The sequence below is a fragment of the Harmonia axyridis genome, chromosome 2 (genome assembly GCF_914767665.1).
Source record: "Harmonia axyridis chromosome 2, icHarAxyr1.1, whole genome shotgun sequence".
Lineage (NCBI taxonomy): Eukaryota > Metazoa > Arthropoda > Insecta > Coleoptera > Coccinellidae > Harmonia > Harmonia axyridis.
In genome coordinates, this window is record NC_059502.1 from 61,919,851 (window position 1) to 61,934,072 (window position 14,222).

A 14,222-nucleotide genomic window follows, 5' to 3' on the forward strand; every position below is an offset into this window, starting at 1 on the left:
GCACTCAGGCGATTGAGACCTCTTGATAAGGGTCCTCCATGATGACCTCAATTCATGGTATTCGTTTGTTGCATTCTTCCCGGGACACACTGTATGATTGAGCATTAAGAGCTCCGTTTTCAATAAATAATAATTTGGTACGTGCTGCTCTTGATATACCGGCCTGTTCTTCAAAACAACTTGGCGTGTTTATTAAATCCCAGGCTTTCATTTGAATACCAGTATCTACAAAAAAAATCAAGATGTTCAGGTGAAATAAAAACTAAAAGATGGCAAAAAGTATGGTCTTTGTGATAAACTGTGCGTAAATTCTACAAATTGGACTACGAATAAATGGTTTTTTCACTCTGTATAAAATTTTCCTGGAGTTTTTCAATACCAAAGAATTTATCTTCAATTTGGCGACTGAGCTTTAGAAATTGAAGGAAAATTCCTAAATGATTTGGACAAGGAACAAAAGCAAAATTTTAGGTGGCCGAATTTTTCGCCGGTGAGTGTAATTCAATTTAATGCGATATCCAATTATCTACTTCCTTCGCAGAGAATCAATCTGTTCAAAATAAAATAGAGTAAATGTTTCGTAGAACATAAAATGAGAGATATTCGAATGTCAACAGCAGATACACCATCATCAATGTTTTCGCGAAACAGATTTGTCTTCATGAATTTCGACGACAATCTGCGTCATTCTGATGTTGAATAAACAGTTATTGTGCAATTTAAAACCGAAATTAGATAGCGGCTCATAGATGTGAATAATTATCTAGAATTTTTCGTAGGAGTTGATTCACTATCCATTTCAAAACACGTGCTGGTCGACGTGAATACCGAAACAAATAGATTTCTGGTGCAAAAACACAGTTCATTCCGATGTTAGGTGTCACATCATGGTATAAATCAATAGAATGGCTTTCTATTTTAATTCCCAATATTTTTCACGGAAGCGAGAAGTCCACGACTAGAAATTATTGGAGAGGTTTCACCGCGATTTTATAATACTATAAATACACTGCGCAAAAAAATTAACGCACATTCTGAAAATCTCAATTTTAATGAAAGTTAACTCTACATTGACTTTATAATTTATTTTTTATGTTCTCTCGGGAAGGTTTTGAACGAAACAAGACACATTGAATGGAAGAAAAATTCAGGATTTCATCGAATCTTATGTGAAAGAAGAGAAATAAACAATTTTCAAAATACTGGAATGCTGTTTAGTGAAATAATATTTGGTATTTCCATCCCTTGCGTTAATTACAGCTCGGCAACGACGATTCATACTCAAAATGAGTGATCTTAAAATGTTCTGATCTAATCCTTCCCAGATTTCTCTGAGTTGGATTCCTAAGTCATTAAGAGTGGCTGGATGATTTTCTGAACTTCTCAGCCTTCTATTGAGGTTGTCTCAGAACTGCTCAATCGGATTGAGATCTGGACTCCATGCTGGCCATTCCATTCGAGATACTTCAACCTCTTCAAGGTACTCCTGAACAATGCGCGCACGATGGGGTCTGGCATTATCGTCCATAAAAATGAAATTTTGACCAATGTATGGGGCAAATGGCACTACATGCTCTTCAAGAATGTTCCTTATATACCTATCAGCATTCATAGCTCCATTATCAACGACCACTAGGTCTGTGCGAGCAGTCAAAGATATTCCACCAGTAGTATTCAGGAAATTGCACTGAGCATATCTTTCATGTGGACGTCTGTATACAAGGGAACGTCGATCACAATGGTAGAAGCAGAATCTAGACTCATCTGTGAAGAGAACTCTTTCCCAATCAGCCTCTTACCAATGGATATGCTCTCTCGCAAAATCCAAACGCGCACTTCGATGGGCTGGGGTAAGAGCTGGGCCTCTTGCCGCGACACGAGGCCTTAAATCATACTCTTTGAGGAAATTTCTTATTGTCTGAGTGCTAATTTGCACCCCATGAGTTTGCTCAAGCTGATTTTGAAGGAGGCGAGCGGTTGCAAACCGTTGTCTCGACGAAGAAACTCTCAAGTAACGTTCTTGAATGGCAGTTGTTACCCGTGGTCCACCCTGTCCTGGTCTTCGGACATTCAAACCTGTCTCCCTGAATCGCTGCAACATTCTGGACACACTTGTGTGGTGAAACTCCAAACCTTTCTGCAATTCTTGTGTATGTTTACCTTTCTTCTCGCAAAACTACCGCTTGGGCACATTCCTCTTGGGTCAAATTGCGTGTTTCGCATTGCATAGCGATCGAGTGTAGAAAATCAAACGAAAGAAAAACTATTTATAACTAGAATTGATCGAGAACAACTGATTTCAGAATGGAGCCAATACATTCAAAATTTGATAATCTCATCTTTTTTTATTCCTGCTGGGAAAAAACATCTGTATTGAAGAGAAACGTTGAAAGTGAATAACAAATGCATGCATAATTCTAATAAAAATAATTATCATTGAAAACACCTTCAGTTGTAGAATAAATTTGAGATTTCCATAATGTGCGTTAATTTTTTTGCGCAGTATACTTTGGAGATCAGATTGTATTATTTCCGTGGTCGATACGAAATTCGAAGAATTTCACCATTGGTTTAATTTTCTATTTCAATTGAAAATTCGAATGCCGAGTCACGATCCTGGGTCTAATTGATTCAGAGATTCGAAGTCATAGGAAAAATATTTCCATGGGGACTGGGAATTATCTCCGTTCCTTCGTTCGCCCCTTCTCCAATTTCATGTTTCAATAATGCAGTAGGTATTCGTAATTAATCATAGTTCAACCATGGTACTGTACTGTACTAAATATGAAAAAAAAACTGAGAAGAAATACAAGAAATGAAATATTTTATTTATAATTCTTGTTTATTATGTTTCAATATAAAAATTAAAAAAAATTCAAAGCAAATTTCGATCAATCTACATAGGCGTACAACTCTTTTCCGGAATTCGAGGCTTTATTGTGAAAAACTAGTTATACATTTATGATTCAAAGTATTGTTCATCGCGGGCCACTACTTCCTCCCATCTTTCGGGCAGCGTATGAATCCCGCGTTGAATAACTGGTAATCTTTTGAAGCGATCCACGAATCGATCCAATTTTTTACTTCTTCATGAGACCGGAAGTGCTGGTTAGTCAGGCCGAGTGCCATTGTTCGGAACAAGTGATAGTCCGAGGCAACAACGTCTGGAGAATACGGCGAGTGGGGTAGGACTTCACATTTCAACGTTTCCAAGTATGGCTTGACCACTTTCGCAACATGGGGTCGACCATTGTCATGCTGCAAAATCACTTTATCATGTCTCTCGTTGTATTGCGGCCATTTGTTTTTGAATTCTTGGCTCAAACGCATTAATTGCATTCGATATATTTAAATAACTCATAATACACTACGCCGAGCTGGTCCCATCAAATACTGAGCATGACCTTGAATCCGTGAACATTCGGTTTGGCCGTCGACTTGGAAGCATGACCGGGATATCCCCATGATTTTCTGTGCTTGGAATTATCGTAATGAACCCATTCCTCATCTCCAGTCACAATGCGATGCAGAAATTCCTTCCGTCTTGGCCTTGCAAGCAGTTGTTCATAAGTAAATAAACGCCTTTCAACTCTCTCACCTTCAACTCGTATGGAACCCAATTTCCTTGTTACTGAATCATTCCCACTACTTTCAGGCGTTTCAAAATGGCTTGTTACTTCACTCCCAACCATCCTGGCAATTCTTGTTGCGTTTGACATTAGTGTTGATCAAGTAATGCCTTCAATTCTGCATCTTCGAAAACCTTTCATCTTCTACCGCCATGCTGGGCTTCGACGTCAACATCACCGTGTTGAAACCACTCTTGGCACGTTTTTTCACTAATAGCGGTCTCGCCATAGGTATTTAACAGCATTCGATGAGCTTCAGCCGCAAATTTCTTCATATTGAATCAGATAATCAACCTACAGCAAATGACGAGAATGATCGAGAATAACTTTATAATGCAGGCACAAATCAACTAATATTTCGATGGTATTATGTTTACAAATACCTAAGCTTATTGTATGACATCTACGATCTATTTATTTCGACTACCACTTACTGCTACAGCCATATATGGCAAAACGGCGGAAGCAAAGTTGTACACTCAATAACTAAGCCGCTCCAGGAAAATTTGGAAGCTACTACTTACCACAAAAATATTTTGTTTTCCGTGGCAAGATTGATTGATAAGTAATCGCATATATTGGTAATATATTCGAATCAATATTTGAAAGATTAATGTCTTCTGAAATTGGTGTTTGTTTTGGTACATTTGGTCAATTCCTAGCGAATTCAGTTAAAAAATATTCATGAATCCAATTCTACACACTGTATAATTGGCCAAATTTAACAACACCAAAGTTTAATGTTTTTCAATAATATCTCAAATTAATGACCATTGATTATACAGAAAAGTGATGATTATCCAGGACATCACTCAAGAACAACTTTTTTAATGTACTCCATCTTAATGACTATTCACATCTTGATTATTCAGAATAGTGAAAATTATCCAGGATCACTGTATCACTAGTATTGTTTAACAATGGAGAACAAATGAGAGTTTTTCAAAACTAACCTATAGAAAAACTTGTACCTATTGAACTTTTTGTTCGGAATGACATGGAGTATAACATATCAAAAATTCAGCTGATTAGACAGTCTTCCACTATCTCTAATGATGTGTGCGGTATATTCACGGATTGTTTGGGTTGCAATTCTATTTTCATAAGACATTTCAAGCATTTTTTGTAGTACATTTCATGGTTTTTCCCGATCTTATTTCGGTGTAAAGCATTCCGGATATAAATATTTCTCGAGATCGTCATATGAAGTCGAATTTATATTTTGGTCAAGGTTCTCTGTAATTTCTCGACTAAACTCATTTCCGGTCTCTTTATTTACAACGTTTTCAGCCATCTGGTTTGCTTTCTTTTTCTGTTTATTTCTCAGGAATTTTCTGTTCGCATCAACAGGAGTTGATTTTGCCATTGAATATATTTTGAAACTACATACGAATATTTACTCTCGTTAAGTCGTCTTGAATCCCTCTTCTCAAAATATAATAACATTGTTGCCGTAACAGTAGAGTTCTCGTAGACAAAAGTGGGGTTATGGAAAGCTCATAGTAGCTCATTGTAAAGTTGAAAGTTTGTATATTTTCATTTTCACAGATTATGAGAGTTATCATCATACGGCCTAGTGTTTTTTACCGAAAAAACAGAATAATCGGAAAACTTCAAATAGTGCAGAGTGAACTATTTCATACCAAATTTCATATGCGAAGGTAGATCTGATGGATGAACATGAATTTTTTATTCGATTTTTGGATTCTACACATTGAAGAAAAAAATATGTTACCGAATCAAATGGTTTATTCCTGGAAATAAATTAACTGACAAAGAAACTGCAACACCCAGAAGGAGGTTTTCTTCATGCGAATAATTTTTGTTACTTAAATATTGTAGTCGTTTTTTGCAAGTTTTTTAAATTTTTCAACAATTTACAACAACAAATTTACAACCAGCAGTTGGAGGAGATGAAAAGTCGATGTTTAGTTGTGGTTAAAATGTCTAGAGCACGTGTACGCGGAATTTATCGCCAGCTAAGTGAATTTGGAAGAATTCGAATTATAGAGATACTTTCTAGTCGGACTCTAAAATCAAGTCATCACTAACAAATTTCTAGGTGAAGGGTAATAATTGCGGAGAATTCTTTCGATATGTGATTATTAATCATTCAAATAAAATTCCCAGAAATTTGATTACTCCAAATATGTCCCCAAAAATTATAAACATTAGTGTAATGTTTTGCAATTGTCGGATATTTACCAATTGATATTCAGAGTGATAAATTCTTTGATGGGCTTCAAGCTTGGGGCACCTGATGAAAACGCGAAAGCCCTAAGGGTGAGTTACATGGAAATAATGAAAATTATAACTCCTCTTCCGTTGTTTTTCATTACAATGTAACGTGAGAACGATTATTGAAATTCATTCAGAAGAACAGAAGGGGATACTTTAGAAGGAATTTCCAATTAACCGCTAATTGAATCCAGAAGATGCCTCACTCCTGGGATCATAATATGGCCTGACAATAAGAATTTCGTCGAAGGTTTCACGCATTCTTGAGTTTGAATATCCTCAACTTAATTGGTTTTCCTCGTGAGAATTCGAACGGAACATGAGAACGCAATCGCCTCGATTGCGATTTCATAATTTCAAGGTGTTTAATTTTAGGCGTACTCTCACATTCGGTCGAGAATACGTTAAGTTGGCTCCTATAAATAAAATGGAAACAATCGCGGTTGCAGAGACTCTCCACAAACGTATTATTTCAATCGATTACACCTGGATTGTGTCTGTTAGCATTTTCCTAAGAGTTGCGTGAAAATAATCACGATCCGTTACTAGAAATCCATTCATATTCTAAATTAGAATTGATTCATCAATAGACGGGGCTGAGTATTTATTCAAAGTAGAAACAAACTGTCCAATTTTCGAAGAATTCAGTTAACAACACTCTGTGTTGATGTAGGAAATAGAGTAGCAATAGGATTTTTTGTTGGATGATAAGTTTATAGGGAATCGAATAGGTATGTCATTTATAATAGGACATTTATGAATTGAATCAACTTAAATTTTATAAATACAGAGTGTCCCATCCGAAATTCACCCCCCAGAACTCAGTAACCAAGAATGTCCGAAGATTTTGAAACAAGTCACACTCTGTTTAAGGAGAACGAATTTCCATCATAATTTTGTTCTGAAAAAAGCACCCCCATGAAGGTGACATCAACCTCCAGCGTTTCTTGAATAAGGAAGAAATGTCGAGTGTTGGTTAGTTTGAAATTCATTTATGTTCTATAAAACTAAAATTTACAAAATAAGTTCATTATTCACTAAATGATTGAACTTCCTAGCAGAAGGTCATTTTGAACCGCCCAAACTCAAAAACCTGAAAAGAATCCGAAATTAATTTTGAAGTTCTGTATTGGGGAGAAAGAATTCCTATGACGACACCATTCCGAAAAAAACACCTTGAGTTTTACCCACTCTAAACATAATTAGATCTGTTTTTTAAATCTTCGAAAAATCTCTGTTCATGAGTTCTGGATGGTCGAATTTTCCTTGAGACACCCTGTATGAATCTCACTTCAAATACTGAAAGAGTATTCTCAGGTGGATAAGATACAATTGAGTTGTTCATCAAATATTCCACTCTGTGAAGAATCTTATCCGAATTTTTAATCATACTAATCATGGGTGTTGTTTCTGTTTGGTAACAGATGCATCACTTTTTTTAAACTATGAATGCAATTATCCCTTTGATGAATATTACTTTCATCTAGTGGATTCTGCAGATGTTGTCCTGCCTGATATTGGACTTTTGGTGGTCCAATTAACTTAATAGTGGCTGTTGAAATATTTTTAATTAATTCATCAAGGGTTAAGGTACAGAGAGTTCACAAAATTTGAAAAAAAAAATGATAAACACAATTTTGCATTCTTAATTTCTGTCGTTTATCATATAGTTGCCAGTATTAGCGAAAAGCAGTTAATAACAATTTGAAGGACAATAGGATGTTTCCACCTTATTTCGAATTCAGATCAACATTTATGGACCAATTTTAATCCTTTGCCGTTCTATGATTAAAAAATCGACAACCAACATAACGTCACACTAACTCAAATTCAATTCAACAACATTACACTGATTTGTCGGAGACCCATAACCTTTAAGAAATTATTTATCTTGAAGAATTGTTTCTTAAGCTACTCCTCTGGTTTCTGCAAGAGGACTGCTTGCTGGCCAAAGTCTTGCGCATCGAACAGAAGAAGAAGAATTATATCTTAGAATAATACAAGGTTATAGAAGTTAGAACGAGAGGGGCACTACAGGGATATCGAAAACCGTTCGAGATACAGGGTTGCTTGAATTTCGATTTTTAGTTTCTTCGGGATATCTCGAAGGCTGTAGTGCCCTTCTAAATAGTTCTAACCCTGTATAACTATATAAAGTCTATCGTTCCATATGATTCAGCAAATATCCACTTTCTCACGCTTATACGAAAAATGGATTCGTTTCAAATAACAATATTCGAAGAATATTTAAACTTAAGCACAGTTTTGCAGACATTATATCCAGATCATGGATCAAAAACAGAGAAGGGCACCGGCATTGGGATATATGGACCTAGACTGAGGATCTCTAAAGCCCTGGGAAGCGAGCCCTCGATCCTACAGACTGGGATAATGGCTGTTCATGTGCGCCCAGGAGTGTCTCAAAATGAACCTCAAGGGGGCGCATATCTACATCACCACCGACAGCCAAACCACGCTGAGATCCCTGGATTCGTGTTGTCAGGGGTCTTTGCTGACTTGGGAGGGCCGTAACACCATAAGCAACTGGCCAGAGGAAATAAAGTGACTCTACTATGGGTACCAGGGCACTGTAGGGTTGAAGGAAATGAAAGAGCGGATGAACTAGCAAAAAGTGCATCAAGGTTAAGACCTTCTAGACCTGATCCTTTCTGTGGGATAGGAAAACACCAATACAAAGCTGCGGTCCAGCTATGGGTGTTGAACAGTAGGACAACCCGCTGGACTGACACTCCTAGACTTGCTCAGGCAAAGAAATTCGTGAAAATTTTACCTACCTACGCCAAAAAGCTCCTGAAGCTATCGCGAGCAGAGCTTCGGGTGATGGTGGGACTGCTGACGGGACACTGTCGGTACAAACATCATTTGTACTGTATGGGAAAGTCAGCAGACGAGAATTGCAGGCTCTGTAGATCGGAAGTAGAAACGGCCGACAATTGTTATGCAAGTGTCCGGAGCTGGCTGGCCTAAGAACCATTCACATGGGTAAGCCGGTCCTGGATACCACAGAGGTAACGGCCAAGGCCCATAAGGAGGTTGTCAATTTTATTAACGTCGTTGACGACCTCCCTGGGTTTCTATGAATTATTAGGGTAGTGAACAAAAGATCTGCATGGTTGCATTTCCCGGAATGCTTACCGAAGCAAAACGACCCTAGTTCAAATAATAATAATAATAAAAAACTATCAAACCAATTAACCAAATGCGAAGTGTTAATCTTGATATTTCTCGCCGTTATTCATCCAAATTCGTTATAAACCCTTAAGAAAACGATAAGTATCTGCTTGGATACTAATGGCGCGTCTCATTCTGAATAAGAAATTCTATTAAGTTAGATATATTACGTTCTTACGAATTCTATGATTCGTTTCGAGCAGGATAATAGGCCTAGCAGTAACATCATCCGACAAGCAGCCGATTCAGCGTCAAAGTCAACGCCAACCCTAGCGTATTTTGTTTCATAAAACAATATGGGGTAATTTGATACGAAGCTGCGCAATGCCGTCTCAAAATATAGATGAGTTCCCATTTGCTGGCCTCTTGCAGACATAACGGCAATGTTATTTCGTGTCGACTTCGGAATTCAAAGGCGTCTTCGCTATTTGACGGGATTTCGCTCAAAACTCCCGTATTCAAACCAAAGTTTAACTTGTCACAATAGCTAGTCGCTACACAGATATCGGAAACAATGTTCTTGTGTCGGGACGGGGGTTTGTTCCTTCGTAGGCGTCTATGATTCCGGTGTCTGTATTCTCGAATTCGCCCGGATTTTCGATGCATCCTTCTGCTCGTAAATATTATTCATATTCCGAGCGACATCGAATTGTTTTGTGATTTCGTTGTGTAGTTCTGTTCGCGCTACATCTTGATATTGTGAGACCGAAGTCCTTTGTTTACGGGTTTTTAATTATTACACTCTTCCATGGTAGAGAGAAACTATTACATTAAGGTTTATTATTTTAATTCTGAGGATTTTGGTGCAGCATTGAAATACAGTTTTCGAAAAAAATCGACAGGAGCCCCACTGCATTGACCTCATTTATGCGTCTATTGCGCACTTGGATATCAATTTGACATCAAACAGTATTGATTCCTGAGGTGAAGCTGTTTTACCTTGGAGGCCACTATAAATCTTTTGGAGCATAGTTCATCTGAGCAGGACAAAAATAATTATGTTTATGATGATGTGTTTATCAATGAACAGAAGGCGTTTGGCACAGTGGATACCAACCTATACTGTGAATTGCAGTCCCAGTCCAGGATTAATATTCTTCAAAAATTAGCTGGTTTTTCATGGGGTGCTGATGGCAGCACTCTTCGTGAGGCAGCATTGGTCTTGGTTTTTTCTGCTACTGAATACTGTTGCTCTGTTTGGTTCAATAGTGATTATGTTCATAAAATTGATGCACAGCATAACGTTTCAATGACAATTATCTATAGAATATTAGATCTACACCTTTATCTTGGTTATGACAAATACTTCCGCCTCATATTCGTAGACAGGTCTCAGCTAAGACATCTTGGAAAATATTTCATTTCTACCCGAACTTATTTCCAATTGTATCTTGACTCCCAGATATTTAAACCCCCCTACCACATTAAAGTCACGCAAACATTAATAGATTTATACTTTCCTTCAATCTAATGAAAGTGACAAGGAAATTCGGCGTTCGGAATGGAGTTCTTGTAATGTCTTCAACAAAGGTCTTATCGTTGATCCTTCGGAAAAACCTCCAGATTTCAATCTTCCTAGAAAAATTTGGTGTATTTTGAATCGACTTAGGACTGGTCATGGTCGTTGCAATAGTATGCTCTTCAAATGACATTCTATGGAAAGTCCACTATGTGAGTGTGATGAAGAAGAAACCATTGAGCACATGGTGAATACTTGTCCAATTTAAAAATTTCATGATGGTTTCCAAGCTAACCATTCAGTTTCAGATTCTTTTTAGAATAGGTCGTTAACTTTGAATCGATATAATGGAAACCAATACATTGGTTACGCCTTCCTGGTTTTTTCTTCTTTAGTTAAGATTTGATGGTAATATACACGTTGTCAACTTTTCCTTGGCTGAAGGATTTGAAGATGGTTTAGTTGCACCTCCAAAGACATTTTTAGGGCAGCTACATCTAAGGTTTTGATTGCCAGATGGATCGCCAACCTTCGTTAGGAGACGACGTATTAAGAAGAAGTGTCAACTTTTGGTGATGAGGAAGGATGGAAGAGTTTTTGTTTGGATGAAGAGGAAGCCCTCAAATATTGAAATTTCAGTTTATTCTGTGAACAATTAAACAAATACACAAACCAATCACTAGACCTATACGGGGTGACAAAGTTTCTGCTGAGGTTTTTCTCTGTAATGTTGTATCATACAATGAAATGTATGATGCCGCGTTTCCTCTACTAATAGAAGAATACATATATTCATATACTACTGGAAAAGCTCAAAACATGAACTACTACAATCATACTCAAAAGAAAGAAAACATTGCACAGAGGTAAATGGAAAAATCATTGAAGAGACCTAAGTTAGTATAGGCGTAGCCCAAGGCTCAGTATAGGGACCTATGGAATACTTATTAAAGGTACATAGTCTGAAATTTGCTAGACTCCAAGCTAGGTACATATTTCAAATTGCAAAAATTGAAGAGATGGTTACAGTGATCTCAAACACTACTTTGAATGGCTGTGATTTAATAGAACTTATCATCAATATGGAAATAAACTGTTAGAATCATGTTGCAGCCAACAAGAAGACCTTCAATAGATGTTGAAATGAACATAAATAACATTGAAATGAAAAGTGTGCAACACTATTAATACTTAGGACTGGCAATCACTGACAATTCAAGTTGGAATACACATTTGAATGGCTTCGACATTCCAATTTATGAAACATTTATGCAGTTCAAATATTGAACTGTTTCAGCTGTTTCTAATTAGTTGATCATGATTGAAAAAAGTTTCAAACTTTCTACTACCAAAAATATAAAATCAAAAAATTGGGTAATGATGAACTTGAAAATAAATTCCAAACTACAAGGTTATAGAATGTGATCCCCAAATTGTTAGTATTATATTTTTGTAAGTAAAAACAGTATAAGTATAGAACTTCTTTTGATCATGCAATTGGATAGTTGTCCTCCCAACTCCCATATTTATTGGAAAATCTAGCGCGACTCCTGCTCTTGTTATTCCTCACTTAACTCTTGAACTCCTCTAAGGACTCATGCGAAATAGCTTTGGAGGTAAACAAAAGATCGGGGTTAACCAGTTCCTAGTTCATAACTTCATTATATGACAAAACTTGTTCGAAAGGGAAAATTTTGCATTATAAAGCAATACACCCCATTCGAACACAAAGGCTAATAAAATTTGGACTAATCTCCTTATTCATCGACACAAAGGGCCCCTCTCCCTGGCTGCACTAGAAATCACTTGAGAAATAAAGTTCGGAGAGTTCTGAACCACGAAAATTTAACCACTTTGAAGATAACTCCAACTAGTTTTCCTATTTCTCGCCAATTGCTCTCGAACTCAATTTATCGAACGAAGTGAACCACGGGCAGATATTCGAGGTTATAATATAGGTGCTCATATCGAAATAAAGTAATTGATTTGTATACGAATACAGGAGGAGGCAAAATGTACAGGCTATATCCTCGATATCTTTATCTGGTCATAAGGAATGTATTGGAATAACAGAAAAGTATGCATTTTTACCGAATTTGATTGAATTTAATACTGTAGATAGGAAAATTGTCTCAACGATTTGATCTGAATCTTTTATGACAAAAAAAAGAGTTTCAACTGAAAGTCAAACAATTTTTGATATCGGTGATCATAAGCATTTATTTCTATCATCAATTCGAAAATATTTGGAACCAACCTAAAAATTAAATTAATGCAATAAATTCTGAATAGTAATTTAATTCTTCTATTTCAGAATTTCTGCGTTCAATAGAATTCTGACGAACCTTCAATAAGAACATAATACATTATGCCCAAATAATGTTGAAGATATAAAAAAGTTACTTGCAATTCAAGAATGGATTTTTCCTACATGTTTCAATATATACCTAAATGCTGAACACTTTTGAAATACGAAAATTTAATTAACTTCATTTCTACAATCATATTATTTTATCTAATCCTATTGAATTATTTATTCATTATTCAACTGCTTTTGAGCAATTAATAGTATCTATTAACAAATAGCGCGAGTTAATATAACTCATTACAATAACTCTCTATAATAAATCGGAAAAGATGGATCTGTACTTCTATACTTCTCTGCTTTTATTCGATTGGCCGAAAAAGAACATTCCATCATTGTTATTGGGGAGAGGAATGGCCGAGGGAATGTCACTTTAATAATTTTGACGTTTCCAAAATAAGTTGATATCTAATTATTGTGATTTTTTTGCTGTAAACAATAAATTCAGATAGTGAAGGAGTATTATTTATATATTTCCAAAAAACAAACAGCTAGTGTCACCATACAGAATTACTTGCCCGAAAAAGATATAAAGGAGTTTACAAAAATTTTCAAGATTAGTGTAGCAGTAAGAACATTAAGTCATCGTTTACAGGGAATGTCTTTTGATATATTTTAGTGCATTGTCATAGGCAACTATGAAGTATCTATCTAGTACTCTGTACTAGATTTTGAGCTAGCTGAAGCTAGTTGATTGGCGACACTTAGTTTCCATCTCTCTTGTACTCGGGATCGAGCACAAATGTTTTTCCGTTCCTTCTGTCTATATTCTAAGTCTGTTTTTGTTTCTTAGTATTTATTGATATAGTCGTAGATAAAGTATAGTATTCAACTTGCGGTAAGGTCATAACTCACTTGATGAATTACAGCACTCGCCTGCGGCTCGTGCTGCAAACTTCATCTGCGTGAGTTATGACCTACTTTACCGCTTGAATAATATACTATTTTCCTTGCATACTTGGAAATAGGCATTTAAAACAGTAAATATTTTTGTTTGAAAATTTGTAATTAAGATAAAATTGTAGATGATGAGTGGAATATCACTTTGAAAAAAAATATGTGATAATGTCAATTCGGAAATCTAATACACATCGAATTCAAAACACCCAACTGTAGTTGAAATGTAGCAAGAAAAAAATGATTTTTTCTTATTTTTTCAGTTTGGGTACAATCTCATGGATGGATATTCTGGAACATAATACTATAACTTCGACAACTATCTCACCCAAAGCTAGCAAAAAGTAAGTAGAAAGATTCAAAGTCCTATGGTAATATTGTGTTGAAAATTATATGAGCAATATTCTTGAAGTAAGACAAAAAATCCATAATTGTATCGACA

The 14,222-nt window shown here is 36.2% G+C and overlaps 1 protein-coding gene across 2 annotated transcripts in view; it reads left to right on the plus strand.

The window, feature by feature from the left end:
• LOC123673575 overlaps window positions 1–14,222 on the plus strand; it is a 493,067-nt gene that overhangs the window by 101,931 nt on the left and 376,914 nt on the right. For both annotated transcript variants that reach the window (XM_045608159.1, XM_045608160.1), the window contains exon 2: window positions 14,044–14,124. In XM_045608159.1, the coding sequence (XP_045464115.1) occupies window positions 14,063–14,124 (62 nt within the window). In that variant the 5' untranslated portion in view covers window positions 14,044–14,062. The remainder of the gene's footprint in view (window positions 1–14,043; window positions 14,125–14,222) is intronic.